The sequence below is a fragment of the Bombus impatiens genome, unplaced genomic scaffold, assembly GCF_000188095.3.
Source record: "Bombus impatiens unplaced genomic scaffold, BIMP_2.2 scf_0830, whole genome shotgun sequence".
NCBI lineage: Eukaryota > Metazoa > Arthropoda > Insecta > Hymenoptera > Apidae > Bombus > Bombus impatiens.
This window is the reverse complement of record NT_177249.1, coordinates 221,490-243,111: the sequence shown is the minus strand read 5'-3', so window position 1 is coordinate 243,111 and position 21,622 is coordinate 221,490. Positions and strand designations below refer to the sequence as shown.

Here is a 21,622-nt window from a genome sequence, read left to right as displayed (position 1 = left end):
CTATAGTTTCGTCGATCAAGGCCGATTGCCGTAGCGTGTCGTAGATCGGCACGTGATACCCATTCCTTTACTAGATCTACGACGATCTAGCGCGCTGGAAAATCGCGAAAGCGTGGAGAATATATGCCTCTATCAGGATGATTAACTATCTTAATTCGATCTGATCTATTCGACCAATACTTACAATAAACTCGGTCGATTTATATCAAGAAGAAAAATATACAGAATGCTTCCGAAATCGTGGTAAAAATAAGTTGAAAATATAGAATAACATTTTTTCGCATAACGATCTGTTTTTAACAAAAATTACATTTGAGAACTCGTATCAAATATACTTGAACTTGGTTAGTCCCCGGGTTGATAAGAATGGACAATCGGTAGTAACTTATTCTACGTGTGAAAATAGATCGAAATGATGATTTTACGAATGTTTCATTTTAAGAATGCAGAATTTACAAATATGTATGTTTTCTTCTACTAGATATTTCAATGTGTAATGCGTTTTAATCTAATATACTATCTCGTTGCGCGATTCATTCGATATCAAAGTAAACGTCGAACATTTTTAGTCAAAATCGGTCGATTTTTTGATCGCCGTTTGTAGAAGATAGATTAACGTAATTGGAAGATTAGCTCTGATTCGTTGGGGAACGAAATCGAGGGAAACTGGCGTATCGTGATAGGTAGTATCGTTATCGTCGGAAGATAGCCATCGTTCCAAGTGTGCAAGACAACAAGGTTTTGTATTCTCGGGTCTAGTATCGCGTGAACAGTCGACTCAGCGAAAATTCGATCTTGCTGTGAACGATTTCGAAGTACGTTTCTAGATGAGCCACGAGAATGTCGCTTGAGTGCAATCGTCCACAGGATAGTCTTCCATGGGATTGAGTATGTTACGGTTATACCAAATGCGACACGTGTATGTTCTCGTGAGTTTTAACCGACCATACGTGTATTATCTATTTGACAACAGTCTGTCCATGTAAGAAAGATCTTCGAAACGGAAAGAAATTTGTAAAAACGAAAGGAAGAAAAGTCATTTTAAGCGAGGGAACCTAACAGAAATTACGAGAATTGAGAAGAAGAGGGAAGACGAACGAGAGCAGTGGTTCATCTGGGGCCAGTCTCTCTCGTGGTGGAAAGGAACGTCATAGAAAAAGAAAGAATCGAAGAAAGGAACACGCGTGGCCAGTTACAGCAGCAAGCGGTTGATGATAAAAAAAGATCACGCCATAGGAGGAGGAGTCGCAGAAAAAGGAAGAAAAAGAAGGTGCACACCATAGAGAGGGGGAAGCAAAATCGGGCCAAAGTTTTATTTGTCGTCTCTTGGTTGTCGACGTAACGAGTAACGGTGAAGGAGAAGAAGAGGACTGCGACGATACTCGGCGCCGGCGTTTCGAGCATCGTAAAAATCTGGATAAGTCAAACGATCCATCCTTCCTTCATTGGCCACATTCTTCTCGTCGAACCGGTTGCTTCTTAAGGGACACGGAAACGATCGAGCGCGATGATCGCGTCACGTGTCCAGCCGATCGATACGCTGGCCGATAATGAACCCGGTCGTTGCTCCGATTGGATCGCCAGACAGTCAGACAACGCGAGTTTCTATGACGATCAATCCACCTTACCGTCTTGCCAATTCGCTCGCGCACAGATTCAGCCCCTTTCAGTCGACGATTATCATCATTCCCTTAATCCCTGCGTGGACAGATCTTACAATGACCAAGGCAAGAATCCGTTCGAATCCCGCTCTGCGGACGTTGGAACGTCCAACGCTCAAGTTTTCCTCCCGTGCATGGAATCGTCGATCCCTATCGAGCTATTGCAACCTCAACCACAGTCTCAATGTAGCCAGTTTCGAGACTGCGCGCAAAATATTACGCCTAAAGGCGCTAAGAATTGCCAGCTGGGTCCGGTGGACGTCGAAGATTTGGCTCTATGTTTCGAATCTGATAAGCCACAGACGAATTGCTCATTACGAGTTTATCGACCGAGTAGTTCGTCGAACTTTCGTCGTCGCGTAAAAGCAACGAGATACGGTCCCTATCCAGGTTCCTTGACGGACGACAAACAATTTGAACAGTCTGGATTTTCGTTGATGGATGTCTCGTCCAGTGATCTACCGCGTATGGATTGGTTCGGTGAACAATTCTGTGGCTACTTTTCTCAACCGTTTGCTTTTTGCACCGAAGAACGATGGCTTCAGTGTCCAGAAAGCGATCGTTGCCCTCTGTACGACACCACCTACTCGTATGGGCAAAACGTCCTGCCACCGTGCCTGGATCTGCGAAACGAGTATTACCAATACGAGTACAACGAGGACGAACAGCTACTCGAGGATTATTTGTAAGTGCTCGGTTCACCGGGCAACGGAGGTTCGAAGTTTCGTTCCTTATTTGTTTGCTCCTATGGTATGGTAGGTATAGGGTTTGGCATTGCAAGGATTGCAAGTGTGAATATATTCGAATGGCGTCTTCGTTGTTCGTTCGTTCTAATAACGTAGTGCATACATGAATATTCAAAGGAATATTCAAAGCTTTCTTTTGATTACTCAAATATCAATGAATGGCACTATAAGATAGCTTATAGATAGGTTTCTCTTTGGAGGATTTTATTGCAGCTTCTACGATAATCTGTGTGTTCGTTTGTGTTCAGTAGACTGTGAATTTTTATGCATTTATGGGAAATTTACGTACGCAGAATACATGTAATGTGCAAAAATAATAATAAATCGCGTTTCTTGTTTCTACTTTTGTAAGGAAACAGCTTTAAAGTTCTGTAATTCTGTTTAATCACCGTTAGGTTCCAAAATCTCTTTTCCTTCAGTGTGCATTAATCGTCATAGCTATTACTGGGTAACAAAAGGTTTCTGCCTGGGTTGTACTTTGTAATTGTGGATGATTCATGTACGAAGTTGTATAAATATCCTCAGTCTAGTGATCATAGCGAAGATTAAACGATGAACTTCCAATTAAGTGAAATATGAGTGGGATTGGAAAAATGCGGTCGTTTCGTTCCATGATGGTGTATGACGGTACAAGTATCCAGGACATTCTGAATTTTCGTGTCTAGCGACGTCGATAAGAGGCTTATCGTTTCGAAGGGAATACGTAGTAGGAAAGAAAACTGTGGATGGCACGACTATAATAGCATTTTCAAGGAATGGAGAGAAGAACACTGTTCGAAGGTCATTTCATGCGAGAGATAACAACCATTTGAGATAGTCGAGACGTGACAAAACGTGTGTTTGATGTAAATCTCACCTTCTCCCCGTTATTTACGTCGTTCCATATGTATATATATATATATATATATATATATATATATATATATATATATATATATATATATATATATATATATATATATATATATATATATATATATATATATATATATATATATATATATATATATATATATATATATATATATATATATATATATATATATATATATATATATATATATATATATATATATATATATATATATATATATATATATATATATATATATATATATATATATATATATATATATATATATATATATATATATATATATATATATATATATATATATATATATATATATATATATATATATATATATATATATATATATATATATATATATATATATATATATATATATATATATATATATATATATATATATATATATATATATATATATATATATATATATATATATATATATATATATATATATATATATATATATATATATATATACTCGATTTGTTATAGTCAATTAAAAGGCACGAAATTGTAAGTAACAGATGGTCGATAATTATCAGTCATATTGACGTCAAATTTCGAGTGACTCACAGAAGTAGGTGTAAATCTGTGATTGAACATTAACATACTTCTGCTGTTTCGTTAGGACCCACGATACTTCATGCAGTACCGTGCTTGTTATTCTCATAATCTCACAGTTATTAGATCGTGTCAAAGTCACGTAACAGAGGATTGAAAAAATTACTCTATCAGGTATTTCTCAGGTTTAATTTGTAAGCAGTTAGCGAAATTGCGAAAGTACCCGGGCAACTTTGCACGAGGGTCTTCTCGGACAAAGGTTTAATCCTATTGTCCTCCTTGGGACTGTTTGATCATTCTTCTAAATGGAAATTATATTTCAACAAATATTATTAAGACGCAGATAACGAATAAAGTATGTTTAAATATTTGGTTTTAGCGTGCAATAATGCAAAATTCCATAGAACACGAAAACGCCTTTCATGAGCAGAGTATTTCAGAATTTGAGAACGAAATATGTATAAGAACGTGATTGTGAGAATAGCAGGGTTAACGAGACACGAGATTGCATTAAAGATAGAATATATGTTTATGCTGTAGGTGTAACGAGAAAAGGAAGGAAAAGTCTCGTGATGCTGCACGATACCGTCGGAGCAAAGAGACTGACATTTTCTCGGATCTAGCTGCCGCTCTTCCATTGCCATCGGAACAGGCATCTCACTTAGATAAGGCCAGTGTTATGAGACTAGCAATCGCGTATCTCAAAGTGCGCTCAGTGGTTGATTCCTGTAAGTGTTTACATTGAGTTCAACAACATTTTCTTTACTCACAACGTTTCAATCTTCAATATCGATCTATCCTCTCGTTATTCCTTTAGTTCCAGGCACACTGACCAAATCCGAAACATTGAATCACATGGACGAATTATTCTCCAAAGCTCTAAACGGGTTCATGTTGGTGCTATCCAACGATGGTAACATGATCTATCTGTCGGAGAATGTCAGTGATTACCTTGGTGTTTCTCAGGTGCGTTTGTCTGATACGAAAAAGCATTTGCCAACGATGGAAAAGAAGGAAAGAGAGCCGATTTTTTAAGGAAATCTGTTCTTGTTCGTTTTAGATGGACATGATGGGTCAGAGCGTGTACGAGTACAGTCACCCATGCGATCACGACGAATTACGGGAATGCCTGTCCTCGAAACCGGCTGAGCAAAGCGACAAGCGTGCTTGTAGTTTTTTTCTACGACTTAAATGCACATTGACCAGCAAAGGGAGGAAGGTCAATCTAAAGAGCGCTTCCTACAAGGTAAATCGCTTTTTCCAACGGTAAATAAATTTAGTCAGCTGCTGTATGATGTGTAAAAAAGTGTAACAGTATGTACATATCGATTACGCAATGTTTTCTTTTGTCAGGTGATTCATTGTACCGGTAGGTTAACATATATCCGCAATCCAGTGTCGAATTCATCGGAAACTAGCGACGCGGAACACGAAAGCGACGATGATGGAAATGAACGAGACACTGGAGCCTCGTTGGTGCTACTAGGATGTCCCATACCGCATCCCAGCAATATAGAGATACCGTTGGGACGACACACTTTCCTCTCGAAGCACAGCCTCAGTATGAAGTTCACATACACTGACGAAAAGTGAGTACGTTTAGAGATTATGAAAGTTATGGATAATAAAACGATGTTCGATTGTAAAAAAATGTTTTTTGTATGTCCTTTTTTTTTATTTCACACGTTAGATTGGCTGAATATCTGGGTTGGAACAGCGAGGAGTTAGTGGGACAATCCGTTTTCGAGTTCTATCACGCCCTCGATAATTTGGCTCTGGATAAATGTTTTAAATCACGTGAGTAGAAGCCAATTGACAGTCATTTGAATAAACGCGATCGTTCACGACCCACTCGCTATTTCAGGAGCGGGCTGCAAATGTTTTATTTGCCTGCGTGCACAAAGAATTTCAATTCGTGACTTGATCAGTCGAATTAATCGAAATATAAATTTTAAAAAGATAGCAAATAACGTTCGATAACATTTGGATAACGCTTTTAAAAATGTTTTAATACTTTAAAAGTAAAAAGAGAATTCGTTTTATAAATTATGCTTATACGATGGAATTTAAATCTTGCATGTGATCTCGTTTCGAGCGGAATCTCTTCTGATCCCTTCTCGTCCTAATGTTATGCATCTAATACGGAAGAAAGTCATGCGCTGGCACCGATCGATGTGGCTGCCGTGGAAAAAAGGTTGAGTCGTAGGCGTTGGGCGGGAAGAGAGTGCCGGTTGGTATGGGCTTGTCGGGTCGGGTGAACGACACCGTAAAAAGAACCATTTCAAGGGCAGCGATCCTCTTAACAAGATTTCAGGAGCTAACATATTTTACGAGTCACTACATTTAATTGGTAGCTAGGACAATAACTGTTTGTACGTGATTTAGCTTTTTGTTATCTTAAGATAACATACAAAATGATTCTTCTGATCAAAACATACTGACGTGTTATCATACAACGCTCAATCTTCCTTTCATTTTTCTTCTATTAAACAATACAATCTTTTTAAACGACTTCATTGTTTTATCGTACGTACTTATGTGTATATATATATATATATTTAATCTTTCTATGTTATTAAGATTCTGCATCGTTGTGCCCGGACCACGATAATTTTGTCTCTCGTCCGTTGATTTACGCGAAGGGATCAGTGACACATGCGTTCCGTCCTTCCTGCGAATCGCGATAATGGAACCTTCGAGGAACCATCCAGACCACACATAAACCTCGATAAGCCGACCCATGAGTGGTATAAAAATTTACGGTGCAAATTTCAAGTAATCCTGATCGGTTTCTCGGAAAGTAGCGATAGCGTGGAAAAAATTCTCCTTGTCGTACGAACGATCTCGATAAGGTCACTGATATCAAGAAATTATGGGATTTTCCGTAGTTGTAGCTACCTATGTGACTATAATTACATTCACTATTGCCTCATCCTACTCGATCAGAATTTCACGTTCAACCGAATACGTGCGAGAAATTGGAGGTGGGGAAGGATTGGCAATACTAGCGCGAAAATTTCGTCATGTAGGAACTGTTGCGTACGCAGTATCCGTACGTCACGCGGTTATATAGGGTAGATCGCATGTGATGCAGTACGAGTCCTGGCAGATTCACGAGTCCTTGCAACATCACTGATATCCCAACTTCGCGTTGTTTCAGTGTTCAGCAAGGGTCAGTGTGAGACAGTGGCCTACAGATTTCTTGGGAAACGAGGAGGCTACGCGTGGGTCGTGACACAAGCCACCCTGATCCACTGCACCAAACAGCAAAAGCCACTTTCCGTCGTCTGCGTGAATTACGTTCTAAGGTAGGACTAATCGATCTTTCGTCGTTCATGTCCATCAGTATGATTGTCTCACAGAGTATCTTCCATCCTGCTTATTTTTGTGTCGCATGCTATTTATACGTGTACGATTTGCGGTTTTATCTTACGCAAGAATTTCCCTCGATAAACTTATACCTGAAAGATGGAGGAGTATTAAGTGGAATTTAAACGTTAATATACCCTGATCAATGACGAAAGCGAAACGTGTGATTTTTTTCGAGTGACGAAAGAAGTATCGCGTGTTCGTGATGAAAGAAGTTAAGTTCCGCTCGCCTCTTAATATCTTCAATTTATCTCCGCCATCAGATTACGCGTTTTTCGTTCAACGAACTCTTTTAGATAGACCAAGCGATCGCGCCGCTAATCACGCAAGGTAAGTGCTCCGCATGTTTTTCTCACGCTTGCATGCAGACAGATCTCATTTATCGACCAGAATCTGATGTCCATTTCGTCCGTTGTTTTCCCCCTTTCGTTTACGGAAGATACTTCTGACTATCACTGATTTCTCCGCGCTGTACGTTTTACGAGGCGGATTTATCGCGAGAATCAAGGGTTCTAGCCCACTAGATCCGCCTTTTTTCTCTTCTTGCCCCTCACATAGCTATGGAGAACTATAGAGAGCAACATCTTCTGACGTTTGCGTCAGATTCTCGGACATAGAGAGATTGGTGCGATGACTTGTGTTTAATGCGTACGTTACTTTTCAAGCGAATTCCAGGTGCGTGATACGCACTAGCTGTAACCGTTTTTCCGCGAAGCGTAAAACGGCTTTCGTTAGTGGCAACCGGCGATAATTGTGACGCAACGTGGCGTTCAAGTGAGCTCTGGCAATGAACTACGCGACTTTTGCTCATCGCATTACTACGTCGTACCAGCGTAACATTAATTTAAATACGACAGTGCCTGATTATTTAAGAAGTCTGTTATTCTTAATCCATATAACGTTCTTTTATTTTTCGAGATACGTTGAAATACTTTGAGTTCGCCGTGTTTTTATCTTTCAGGTAAAATTATACAGGCTGTTACAAAGTAACGATTCAATATTTTATGTCGAACGGAGGAGAGCAGAGCGGGAAAGTGTAATTTTGGAATGGTAGGTAGGACGGTTTATTCGAGGATAAGAATAGTCAAACGATTTTTTACAATTACGTATCATCTATTGAGAAGATAAACAATGAATAAAAGAGGTAGAAGAATCATAAAAAGTCTGTGTAACCAGTCAAACAAACAGGCACGTTGGCATTCAGTAGTTTCTCTATCGGAAAACAAATAAAACGGCTACCGTTTCTTCCTTCGTCTTCCGCATTTATCCCCCACGGTAATTTCGAGTCAGTGGCATCCCCTTCGCGCGTCTCACCCTTCTCTTCTAGCGTAACACGCGTTGAGCTAGCCCGTCCCTCGGAGGAGTAAAATGATCGTGGGACAAGCCGGATCTCGTGGCCCATATAAAGAGGTTCCTGACACCCTTCGTCTTCCCTTACTGGCTCCTCCTTACTTTAGTCGATACGAGCTTGCCATCTGGACGAATCTCGTCCTTACCTCTATTCGTCTAGTTCTCTTCCTTTTCGGAATTTTCCTTATCGTGGAACTTTTTCACGATAATCTACTAATCGGTAATATTAGCAAATTGTTAAGTTACAATTTGCAGGCTGGAGATTCTTTTTTTTCTTTTTTTTTTACTTAAAATTTATACAATTTACTCTTTCATCTGTTTCGTTAGCAAACTTGGTAACGATATGTGAAAATATTTATCAATAAAGATGATTCGTGAAATTTCACGAATAATATAGAATTTTACGAATATTAGTTGAATTGTGCCAGACAAACCAGATTTCATTTTTCCCTCTTCTCTTTTTGCTGAGCATTCTACTGCTTGCTTCCGGATTTGGTTTGCGGTTTATCGCTCCCCGGAGTATCTGCCCGATTTTTGTCGCGTCGGTTTTATCGTCGTGGAAAATTCGAAATCGATGCGGTTATGAGACACGCTTTAAGTCGCGGAAGGGAAACTTTTATCGCAGATAAACGGTGAGCGAAAAACCTCGTGTTTAAGCGAAACGAATAATATGACGTTCATTGCATCGGTATTATTGCTGAGTGGACGCGAAATTGTTTATGCAGGCAGAAAAGCGTGCGCGATTCGCAACGTGCCAAATTTTTTGAACGCGCCAATTTACGTTTCGTAACTCGGAATATCGTAAGCCCGAGCCGCAAGCCATATCGTAATTATGAAACGGGTGATACACACGTTTCGAGTTTAACTCTTTTTAAGCTGTTCTTATGAAAGAACGATTAGTTTTTTACGCGTCGTGCATACGATATCTAGGAACGAACCAACATTTTTACGAAACATTATCAGTTCCTTACGATTCGGAGTACATACTTTCGAAGCTCTTCTCGATAATGAAAGAGAAGGATAAGTTTCTTCGTAAGCCTGCGGTGACACTTTCTCGCTCTACTATTTTTCATCGATCTTCGCGGGTCTTGTCGCGCTAGAAGGTCAGCTCTTTTAAAGCAGAGATGAAAGTGGTCTTGAACGCGGAATTTCAATTTTCCATCCCTGTGAAGTCTTTTTTATTATCCCGAGAAAAGTGCATTTGTGCAAGCGTTACCAGCATTCAATTCAAACAAACCACGCCTACATTTCTCTGTACCAGAATTTCTGCAAAAAATTCAACGTTTTCAAATTCCATGTATTTCAAACTTGGAGTTTCTCTGTGATTGCTCGAAACAGGAACTTTCTATTCTAGTTTGAAGTAAATTCTATGTACCGAGTTTCTACATTTCTGGATTCTATTTACTTAGCTTTATTTCAGACGGGAACTTTCCATTCGACATTGGAACAGAAATTTCTCCCGACTTACAATTTCTCGGAAAAATTTCCAGCCACTAAATTCTCAAGTTCCTGAATTCTATTTACCAAATTCGAAATATCTCGCAACTTTCGATTCCTCTGGAAACAGATTGCGCTCCTCTGAATGTACAAAATTTCACAGTTCCCTGTAATACATCGATTGAAGCACCCAGAAAATCGCGTAGGTGGTTGGGTTGGGGGAGCTAACGAGCAGTCGAAAAAAGTGGGTTGCCCGTACCCAGAGAGTGAAAGCTCCGATGTCCGAATGTTAGGGCAGCAGGGCGCGTGGCGTCGCGGCGCTTGCGCGACTTGCGTATCTCGCGGCTCGTCCTCCGTTAGCCGCGTTCCTCTCGCGGTCGTCGATACTGCTCTTGTTCAGCAGTGTCAGTTGGCGCGACCCCGAACGAAAGTGAGAGCAGTCAGTTGAAGGGGAGAAAGTCGGTCGAGCGCGCAAACTCGGTCGCGTGGTTCCCTCGCCATCAGCAGCCCGTAACAATTCTACGAACGCAATTCCACCCAGCGAACGAACCACGGTGTTCGTCGCGCTTATCGTTCTCTCGAGTGTAAGTAGCAGCGCGTGTCTCGTCCCAAAAGTTCGCTCGAAGATCATCTTCGATCCTCTACGAGTCGAGGATAATTCTGCGTCTCGAATTGATCGTGGGCTCGCTCGAAAAACGGGGCTGTTGTGCATCGTATCTGATACACGCGCGGGTCGATCGATGCATCAGGGCACGGCGGGCTATCGCGCAGTCGACGCTTCATTGAGAAGTCGCGGCTAGTTTTCGGAACATCTGCTGAGCGACTGACCGAGCGGTACGGCAAGTGGCAAAGGTGACGCATCTTTCGGTTGTAGAGGGGTCACGGTGCTGCGGAAGTGGCGTTGGAATCGAAACAAACGGGGTTGTGAGATTCCAAGTGACAGGCGGGTTCTAGGGACGGAGGGTAGGTTTGGTGTTTGAGGCTCGAGCTTTTTGGAGGGGCTGTTTCGGTTGGTAGGATCGATCCTCGTAAAGGGTATGTATGAGGGAAACGAGGACGTCGATTGTGCTATGTGTTCATTCATCGCTGTTCAGCTACCGTTGATTCGTACTTTTGCGTTGTAATATCAACGTTTGCTCACGATATTTTCACAATCTTCTGTGTAGAAATGTATCTCTTCCGTGAATTACAGTGGCGATGATGAATCTCTTGGTGTTTGACGTTAGCGGTTGTTTATTTATCGTTCGCGAGGAAACCGTCGAAGAATGTTGCGTTCAACTATCCCGACATAAGGATTTGATTATACGTAATAAAGATTTATTGAAGTAGAATTTACAACTTTGCAATCGAGCGATGCAAAGTGATTTTACCGCGTGATAGTAGCATTTCTTGGAAGATTCTAAAGATTCATCGAAATAGAATGTAGTATCTCGCGATGCAGCGATGTAAAGTGACCGTATTGGCGATAGTACCGTTTCTTAAAAGGCGAATAGGAAACGCGCCGGAAGTACACCGCTTCGAACATATACGTACTTACACGTGCGGATACATGACGTCTGGTGGACACGCGATAGCGGACTAGATCTGCGAGTGCTAACGTTACCGTGCGATTCGAATGGATATTCAAGTTTCTTGACTATACGAGCCTGTGGGAAGCGAGACTTCCTGCTGCTTGTCGGAATAGTATCTCTCGGTACATCCTGACGCGTGGGCAAACGCATTGAACATACAAATGTAGATAGCCTAATGTACGATCTTCTGCTTGAGAATCTATTCGAAAAAAGCCATAATATCGTGGCTCAATTTGCTTGAAATGATATTTCAAACGTTCATCTAATCGTTATCCTTATACCGTTATAAAAAAAGGGGAATTTGCAATGGTGCGCATTAAGATTCAAAAGTGTTTGATCGGAAAAGGAATAAATGGAGTTTCTTTGGATTGTCAAGTTATTGCAATATAAATACCTAATCGGTGATAATTGTGGTTATCATCGGCCGGAGATAAATATAAATTTGTCATAGCCGAGAGAGCAAAGCAGAACCAGAAATACAGCTTACTGTGTGATTAACCCATTAAGAGACGATATTGCGTTAATACATTTCATTTGCAATTCTTTCCAGTTAATTTACATTTATTATGAAAAAGACTTTCAAGGATTTGTTTAATACGTATTTTTATCAGTTAGTATCGTATTTCCTCCTTCGTCCGTTTCCTTTCTTCGACACGACTTAAAACAATTGAAATTTATTTACAATGCTGTAACATACATAACAAATTACGTAATAAATTACTTCATTCAAATTTCTCATGTTTCATTTCAACGTTTTATTTATACTTCGCCGAAGTCAAAGTCCTAAAGATGACAAAATTACTGCCATTATACCCCCGTTGCTCTAATTTGCAGGAATATTTTCCGATCAGATGTTCAAATATCAGAAACGCGACGAGGATAATTAATCAACGTCCTTGCAGCCGGTGATGCTGCTGTCGCGCGATAACCATGCTGTTTCGATCTCGAGCCGATTACGCGATTTAGCGATTACGACTTCCCTCGATCCGATCACGGTGCGTTGAAACGCGACAATGTCCAACCGAATACAGCCAGCCACGCTCTTTCTCCCTTATCGTTTTATTTTTCAGTTTTCTCGCCTGCCTATAGGCCAGCCAGAGAACAGGCGATACTTGCACCATGCCTTGGGGGAAACGTACGGGTCTTTTCCATCTCGAGGCTCCCTCTCGTCTCGTTTCGTCTTGTTTCGTTTCTTATATCATCGGTGTTTACGACTTCCAAATAGGAAGCTAACAATACGCACGCGTTATGCAACGATGTAGATAACATTTACACGGTAGCCAGCGACGAAGATACGCGTATCGCGCACTACAGATCGATCATATTTTCGTCACGTGATCGGATACAAAATTGGGCAATTGAATTTCTACATACGTAGTCCTTTTTCTCTATGACTCAACGAGCCAGAATACACACGTACAGTGTGAAGCAATTTTCAAAACTTTGCCCGCAAACTTCCCATCGCTTTAGATGCAATCGCGTTTTTCTACTGCAAGGGTTATTTAAATTCAAGGAAAATGCGATAGAATCGTATAAATTGAAAAAAGATTCTTAAGGAAGAAGATTATTATTATAACTTGTAGCGTGATTTCAAGTTCCTATTCTATGCTAATGAATAAATAGATCATGAATTTTTACCTTACTATTTGACACGTAACATGCAAAAATATGTAAAGAATCGGGGAATACGTATTCGCTGGGCAAAACTACTTTCTGTCCATTATTTCCTAATTATCTTTGGAAAAATACGAATTTACATAAATATCCGCAGTCCGCCAATCTGCTAATTGGTAAATTATGAAAAATTCTTTGCTCGGTTGAAGCTAACGCGAGGCTGCGGCGTAAGAAACTGGGACAGTAGCGCGCAGTTGAATTCGTAGTAGCAGTCTTAAATTAAAAGATGCGTTTCTTTAAGTTTCAGACTAACGACTATGTGATTAACTCCTGTTTAGATTTGCTCGTATGATTTGGCTTGATTGTGAGAAGTGAGTTTCATAAAAGACGTTGCTCGGTTTTCGCGGGCGCAGAGGCGAGAATCGCGTGGCGCGTCATGCGAGCGACCTTGACTGCCAGCCGGCTCGATTGCATAAGGATCGTTTTCAGTGACGATAGGAGTGGCACGAGGTGGGGTAGATAGATCCGATCGACTACATATTGATCGATATCTATTACTAAACTACAGTGGACAGTACTATTTTTTTGCTCCTGACGATCCAACTTAAACAGCAATTCTTCTTTCATTGATATCAACAACATTTCAAGTCAGCATCTAGATTTAGAAAAATATATTTGAGAATCGGATCGACAGCCGTTTGTAGAAATCGGTGTATCGTCGATACGTTCGAGAGATTCGTATCCTGCCCTACTTCGTAAATTTCCATCAATTTCTTATCTAAAAAAGGCCTTGCTGTCAACATTCACGATTTGCGCACGTTGTTGGTAAATGGTGGTCAATTGTCCCGTTCGTATACGCCATTCTACTAATGTGTGCGTCCTCTATTTCAGATAACACGATCCCTACCTTCTTTCGATAGATGAATTATATTTGGTTTTATCGGGAAATGTCGACGCCAGCTGGTGATGAATTTCTTATCGAAGCGGCAGGAATGAATCGCAAAGTGAGAAAGTGATTCAGTATGTTCTAAGAATTTATTCAAATACCATAACGATGTAACTGTGCTACGATTTAATCGGGACAGTTAGTAGGGGTATCCTATTTTCGGCAGAAAAAATCAGGAGTTGAGTAAACCTGGAGGAATAAAAAGAGAAGTTCCTTTGATATTAAAATCACGCGGAAAGAAGATCAAAGCTACTTTTTAATACTCGTCGAATTATAACAATCGTACGAATGATGCGTAGAATTTCATTTATCCAAACTCATAATGGGACAAACAGTTCGTACGTACTACGTGGAGTTCGATTTATAGAAACAAAATTTTAATCAGTACCCATCCAATTGAACTTCTGTTAGTCGCATCTCGTTTATTCGAACGTGAAATTAGCGAGGAAAATTTATGAAGTTCGTTCGAATAATTTTTACCAAACTGCCACTTCTCTCATTTCCTTCGTCGCCTCCTTCGATCTAAGGAAACTGTACAATTGGATCGTCTTACACGATCAGCACTAATTCTAACAAACGCGATAACCACGCTGCAACTGCGATAGGAACCCATGCGAATTAAATCATTGACAATCTCCGAGTCGATCGGAAGAGACGTAAGAACGGTCGAAGAGAAACCTTGTGTTCGAAAGAAAGATAGACGGAAGAAGAAAGAGAGAAGAACGTCGCGGAAGCCGATGACGCGAGCGATCAGCAAGCGAGATTTCCTCGGATTAGCGTCTCGTGACACACATTTTAGAGCGTCGTCGGCGAGTAGTGACTGATTACGTGCGTACCACCACCGAGAAGAAGAAGAAGGGGGCATTTGTGTGCACAAGAGTAACAATTAGATCGCAACAAATCGAACGATCCTGTTGTTGGCTGACAGAAGGAGGGGAAACGTATTGGAACGATTTGAGAGTTGGCGCGACACTCACCGTCAGTGATCCTCGGATTTGCTCGCGTATCGCGATCTCGATAGATCGCTGCATCCTTCGGAGAATCGCAGTTACTGTTCGCGCAATTGTCGCGCTTCGTCACTTCGAGCTTGTCACGGTAAAGCACACGTGCCCGTGTAGTCTGTCCCGATTCTTGATAGTAGTACGATCGATGGAATGTTTGGACGCGAAGTTTTGTGGAAGGTCCGAGTTAATAGAAATGAAATTCAATCGAATTAAACATGCAAAAGTTGGCTGGACGTTGATAAAACGGTGCTGGAAGTGTGTGCGTATATCTGTATAGGAAAACAACGATAGCGAGGGGAAAAGTTAAATCTTTAAAAAGAGGCGTGAGAAGGCGATTCGATTGATAGGTGGATCGAGAGCAAGGCCAAAGCACACCGAAATAAATTAACGCTAGCTATAAAGGGCTATTAATATTTGCCCAATTCGCCACTCGAATTTAATCCTACAACGACGAAAGTAAATGTATTCACGTATGGATTGGAAAACCAGGATCGTCGACAAATGGATATAAATTGCAGCAAGATCGTGAATTATTTTGAATTGATTTAGGTCGTCGTAAACGATGTCGAAACCATATCAACGTTTCGTGATCTAGTTCGCTAGCGAATTTTGTTTCGTCTACGTTACATTATGATTGTATAAATGGCGAATACGAAGGAAGAGGAATTCGTCTTCTTTCGAAAGATCCTTTTTTTCTTTTCTTTTCTCCTACGGACGAATCCTTTTCGAAGGAGGATGAAATAGTGTTTGTACAACCTCTGCCGCGGTATTATAAAACGTTGAAGCTAAATAGCTTTCGAGGGAGACCGCGGCACACATTTAAGGTTCGGAACGATGTACGTTATCGTTCGGTTTCCAACACATTACGCAATACGCATCACTGGCACCGCTAAATATTTTTAACTTAAATATGCCCACACAGTGCACAGCCCAGTCGAGCTTCCAGCAATTTTATAGCCCGCATGAAACTTAATAATTTATTATCGGGTTCGAGGGGACCACTCTTCAATCTGCTGCCGTTATATATCGTGTTATAGTTTTGGAGAAACTCGCTGATACTTTGCACAAACGTTATTTTATTTTCTAGCTATATATTCGCTAGAAAATAGAAAAACGATGGAAGATTTTAGTCTATTCTTAACTCGTACGTAGAACGACCGATAACAGGCTACTTTCTGTTATACACAGATTTAACGTCGCACGACCGGATATACTTAAAACGTCGCGTCAATTATTTTCCTTTCCTTATCGAATTTTGGCGGATCGTGAGATTTTATTCTTGTTGACGTTGTCTCTGATGCACCGTTTCAGTTTCTATCACGATACGATTATCGTGTCGTATGCTTCCGCGCAGTCTAAAATAAGTTGGTCCATTGTGACTGGTACGTTGCATTCTTCACATAGGGGAGATCGGTCCTTTGTTAATAGACGCAAGTGGAAAATTTTCGTGTGGTCTATTCGGGCGCGAGTAATAGAAACTTGATCTCTTCGGGTAGCAAGGGAATTGTATCGTTATTATTATACAAAAATCTTATATTTAAAGAAAATTAGTATAAAAAAAGGGGTAACTTTTCCAACACTTTCCAGCTTTATTAGTTACAGAGCATTCGTAAATTCCATCAGTTCGATTTTATTTGTAACACGAGATATTACTATACTTTCCCTGTTTTGGCACGAAGGAATTACAAACGAAACAAGGAGGCGTCCTTCGCGAGCTTTTTCACGAGCTTCTTCACGAGCTTTTTCGCTAGCCAGCCAGCGTTGTTTAGATCGAACCGCGAGGAACTTGCCAAATTGGACGCCTATCGAAATCGCTTGGAAATGGAACGCGGAGTTGTTGAAGAAAATACGGTGCAACAACACGGCGTGTTGCGTGACGGGATCGCGTTAATGATCGCGCGTGGATCGTCGCGCGTGTTTCAGGTATTCGCGATGGAAGCCGCGTGTCGGCCACGAGAGTTGGCGCGCAAGTTCGACGTCCTCGATTAAAGCGTTTCTACGCCGGCTGGATATTTTTAAGTTCGTCCACGATAACCGCGATATACGAGACGTCGATGCCAGTTTGAACACTATAAAGTTTTTTTCCAAAGAGATGCTCGCGAGAAACGGGTTAATGGGTTGCAAAATATACGAGCCTTTCAAAAGACGAACCAATCAACGTCACTTTTTATCAATTTCTCAATTTCATTACACCGACGCGCGATTGATATTCAACCTTTTGAAGCTACTCAAACTATTCGCGTACATCCCTCTCTGAGCGATGTTACGAACAATCGTAAATCGGAAAGTAAATTTTAAAAGGACGATATGTACGGCCCTGTTACGTTTCTCTAATTAATTCTACCTTCTATCAGTTTCTCAATTTCATTGTCCAGTCACGCGATTCAAGCAGTAAAGTAACAAACCAGTCAATGATCTGACTCATCGAACGTTTATTTATCTCCACTTTTCAACAAGTGGAAGGTAAATTTCGACGGATAAATTTCCGTATTCTAAGCTGTGTAAACGAAAGAAAAAAAGAGGTTCAAAATTCTTCTACCCGATATAGATATCGGCGCAGTCTCTTTTATCGAACTTGACACGGCAAATATATCCGAGAAAAAGTCGAGTTTCGGATATCTGTGCTTATGTGTGATTAAGTAACGCGCGATATACAAAGATAAATACCAAGGTATATACAGTAAAGATTGATGCAGGCTATGGTCGCCACGATGGACACGTTTGTCGAGCACTTGCGTACATAGGACGAAATGAAGTTCTTGAAATTACAACTGGTACAAAGGAGGGAATTTTCTTTCTGTCAATAGATAGTAGGATACGAGGACGAAGACGCGGAAGACTGGCTCGTTTTTCTTGTTAGAATGGTGGGCTTTCCTTACCATCGACGTCGTAAACGACTATAAAAGGGGGGACCAGGCTTTTATCTCGATCCCCGGCTGGGATTAACTCGATCCCAGCGGACCGTACTTTCTTGCGTTCGGCTTTCCCACGAAAAAATCGACCGCGCGTACTTGCTCCGAGTCTCGCGACAAAAACACGGAAGAGGATCGCAGGCGAATAGTCCAGGATACGCGTGCGGAATATAGGTCAGAAAGGAGGTGGAAAGGATACAGACTGCGCTAACGCTACGTTAAAACTATCCACTTATACTGGGTTATATATAGCCAATTAGAATCGAAACGAGCGAGTATATAAATAGAGAAATGGTAAGCTCAACTAATTATACTACGAGAAGTTTTATCTTTACTTGGTTTCTGTAATATCGGACGTGCAAGTGCATTTCTTATTCTATCCCGAGACGATGTAAATAATTACCAACCGAATCTGGCGTACAAATTTTCTCTGTTTATACGTTTTTATAAAAGTTAATATTAACGCGAGCAAGAACGTTGGCATATCCTAGGAATCTGTAGAAACAAACAGTATCAGTGGATTTCAACTGATTTTGTAGTTGCAGTGACAATTGCCCATCCACCATATTCCGATGTTACGTAAAACGATACGTCAGGTACCTGTATGTCATTTGCATTTAACGACAGAATACTCGGTATTTCCCACAGATATACATAGCTCGATAACCGACCAGATAGCGTCCCATTCTGTAGCCAGTTAACCAAAACACCGTAATTCCTATTGAAATTCAAAGAACCGAAATCGAATCGAAAGGAGGTCGCAAAAGCTCGCCGTGACGCATGTGTAGTTGGAGGATGTGGAGCGATAAGAGCATCGAACCCACGTAAATTATCGCGGGAACGTAGGGAAAGGGGCACTGAGCATAGAGTATTTTCGTTTCGACCAGAAAGCGTTCTCCCCTGGCTACAGTTTTTTTTATTCGTTTTTCTAGATTTCCAACCCACGTATTTGTCACACATCTCTACCGACCAATTTATCTATTTCTTTTTCATCGTTCACGCATTTTTCCGTCGACCTATATCGCTTCGTTGTTTCTTCCTCTTGTCAGTTTAATAATAGTTTCTGCTATATATCAACCGTTCTTTATGAACTAATTATCGAGTAACAACACCGGCCAACGCTGTTCTTCTCACGTCCAGCTATCGAACTCTTCTTGCCAGTCGTCTCCACCTCTTCTCTCTTGCCACTGAAGATTTCGTAACGAGTAAAGGTTTATCTTCGACTGGTAGATAATCTGTCGCGCGCTTTACACTGCGTCGTGCCGCGACGCGGCGCGACGCCCGCGCTAGTGAATCGCCGTACCTCGTGCGCGAGAGAAAGCCTTCTTTTTCGCGGCAGTCGCTCGACCGCACGTCACCGTGTTTAATAGCGTATAGAGATCAGCAGTGTCTATAGATTCGATCAATATCGTCGGCGATCGCGCGGCTGGCAGTCCAATTCAGAAAACTTGTCGTTGCTTGTATCCAGTGAATATCGTCTTCGTTTGCTTGATCGTTGGAATTAAGAGTATTTGGTTGGAGTGCATTAAGCTATTGACTCGTTGATAAGAGTCGAGGTGCGCGGCCAGAAAATTGGAACGGAAGATCGGAGTGAAAAATTGGTGGATCTTGTAACAATAAAACAATAGTTAGGTTTGTTTGATATTTTGTTATTTCCTCTTTTCGAATCTGTTCTTTTTTTTCTCTCGCCAGTCGATCGTGCGATTCATCACGTAGTAATTTCCGGATGAATATATCGGAAATTCACGCGAAAATCACGCGATCGGCTTGTCATGAAATTCCACGATAAAACTAATCTGCGTTTCCGCAGCGTGACGCGTCAGACCTTTGTATTTTGTGGAATTTTAGTCCTACCGCGTAATAGTCGAATTCCAAAACGTTGTTCACGTAACTGCCTTCTTTTTTATTCTCAAAACGTTTTCGTTTAACGTCATCTCTTACGTTACTGGTAACTCAACTTCTTACGACATTCGTAACTATGAATATTCAAAGAATCGCCGATAATGTACGCGCATTCTACATTGGCCTTCCGAGCTGCACATCTCGGCAAATTTTTTCCGTTAATCCGGAAGAGTTGATTTAGGGGCAAAAATCATCGTACAGACAATCTCGGATACTCGAAGCAACTAATTTATTTATTGGAGGAACGAACGGAAAACGACATTAAAATGCATCGAGTAAATACGTCAAGGGAATGTCTCTCGAGCGAAATTCATTTTTCCAACATTAAAAAATACCGCAAGCTCCAGCGAAACATCAAAAAGCTGTTGTGTACGATGTTTTATTTCAATTTCACGGCGAACATTTTCCTACAACACGTAGGATCCCTTCCTTCTGCTAAAACGAAACCGGGATTGGAATATAAAAGTTGGAATATTAAAAATTAAAAATTAGAAATCGCCGGCAAGCTTTAATTCGTCGTATACACTTCGCCCCGTATATGCGACATTTCGATTTTTCATAATTTTACCGGCCACTTCGAAAAGTTAGAGTACTCGTTAGAGTTCCTCTTTATCCAATCTATTCCTACCAATTTATCGATGTTCGTCGTAGTTCGTATAAATCGATCAGCGTAATTTACTCGTCTGCTTGTTATCGGTCAGTTATCGCGTACATCGTCGTACGATTGAAGCACGTTCGGATAGAGAGAGATAGATAACCGATCCAGTGACAAAGCGTGGTCGCGTGGAATTAGCTCGTGTATCGCCGGGTAACAGCCAGAACCGAACGATCGAAAGAGCGGAATCGCGATTTGCAAATCGAACGGGTGAATGAGGAACGGGTGACGCGAGGCCGACTCGCCGACGCACACGCTCGCGCGGCCGTTGCAGCAAATGCAGCAAGCGCGATCTTCCGAGCCAGTCTCGCCAGTGCGAGTGCAACGTTTCTGCCGTTAGTGTCAGTGCCAGTGCCAATCGGGCGTCGTTCGGACATTTGCCGGAACATTCGCGTCGGGAGATCGCGTGTTCGCCTTTGTCTCGCGCCGCATCCTCTTCTCTTCTCCCATTCGTCTCGTTTTCCTTTTCACTCGCCTCGACATCGCGGCCTTTTCGTTTCCGCTCTTGAAAGAGATGTTGGAACGTAACTCGGCGCTGAGAACTGGCGATTTGCGATTAAATCCGGCAAGTTGAAACTTCGCATGTAGATTCGAAAGATGTAGATTCGCAAAGATATCGTTCGCAAGCGAGTATATTGCAAGATCGTTAATTGCTGTGATACTTCCGATTCGATGAAGGGAAAGGAGCGCAAGTTGCAGTTAACAAGAGGATCCTCCCGTCTCATATAGATTTCTCCGAAGTTTACAAGGTATCGAAATTCCCGGAATCGCCAACAGGTTTCCGAGACCGAGGTACCGCCGTAAGCCGCGAAACGTCAGACCAACGTGACAAAGCGCAGCAAAACGGGCAATCGCTCGTTATTCGTCGCGATTCTTCGGTTTATTCATTTTTGTCCCGCGTTAAAACATCCGACGATAGGCGAGGGATAGCCGAGAGAGAGAATGATCTCTCGGATCGTACGATCGATCAATTTTCACAGGAAGGGTGGCTGATAGACGAGCGTTGATCGTGGTTCGGTT

General features: G+C 41.4%; 1 protein-coding gene across 3 annotated transcripts in view; it reads left to right on the top strand.

The window, feature by feature from the left end:
* LOC100746032 (protein similar) overlaps positions 1-21,622 on the top strand; it is a 37,823-nt gene that overhangs the window by 3,137 nt on the left and 13,064 nt on the right. For 2 of the 3 annotated variants that reach the window (XM_003492715.4, XM_033323185.1), the window contains exons 2-7: positions 4,383-4,570; positions 4,660-4,808; positions 4,903-5,088; positions 5,196-5,431; positions 5,533-5,639; positions 7,003-7,150. In XM_003492715.4, the coding sequence (XP_003492763.1) occupies positions 4,383-4,570; positions 4,660-4,808; positions 4,903-5,088; positions 5,196-5,431; positions 5,533-5,639; positions 7,003-7,150 (1,014 nt within the window). Of the gene's footprint in view, positions 1-1,064; positions 2,347-4,382; positions 4,571-4,659; positions 4,809-4,902; positions 5,089-5,195; positions 5,432-5,532; positions 5,640-7,002; positions 7,151-21,622 lie in introns of those variants that run through there. The other variant, XM_012390601.3, reaches the window with a different exon arrangement.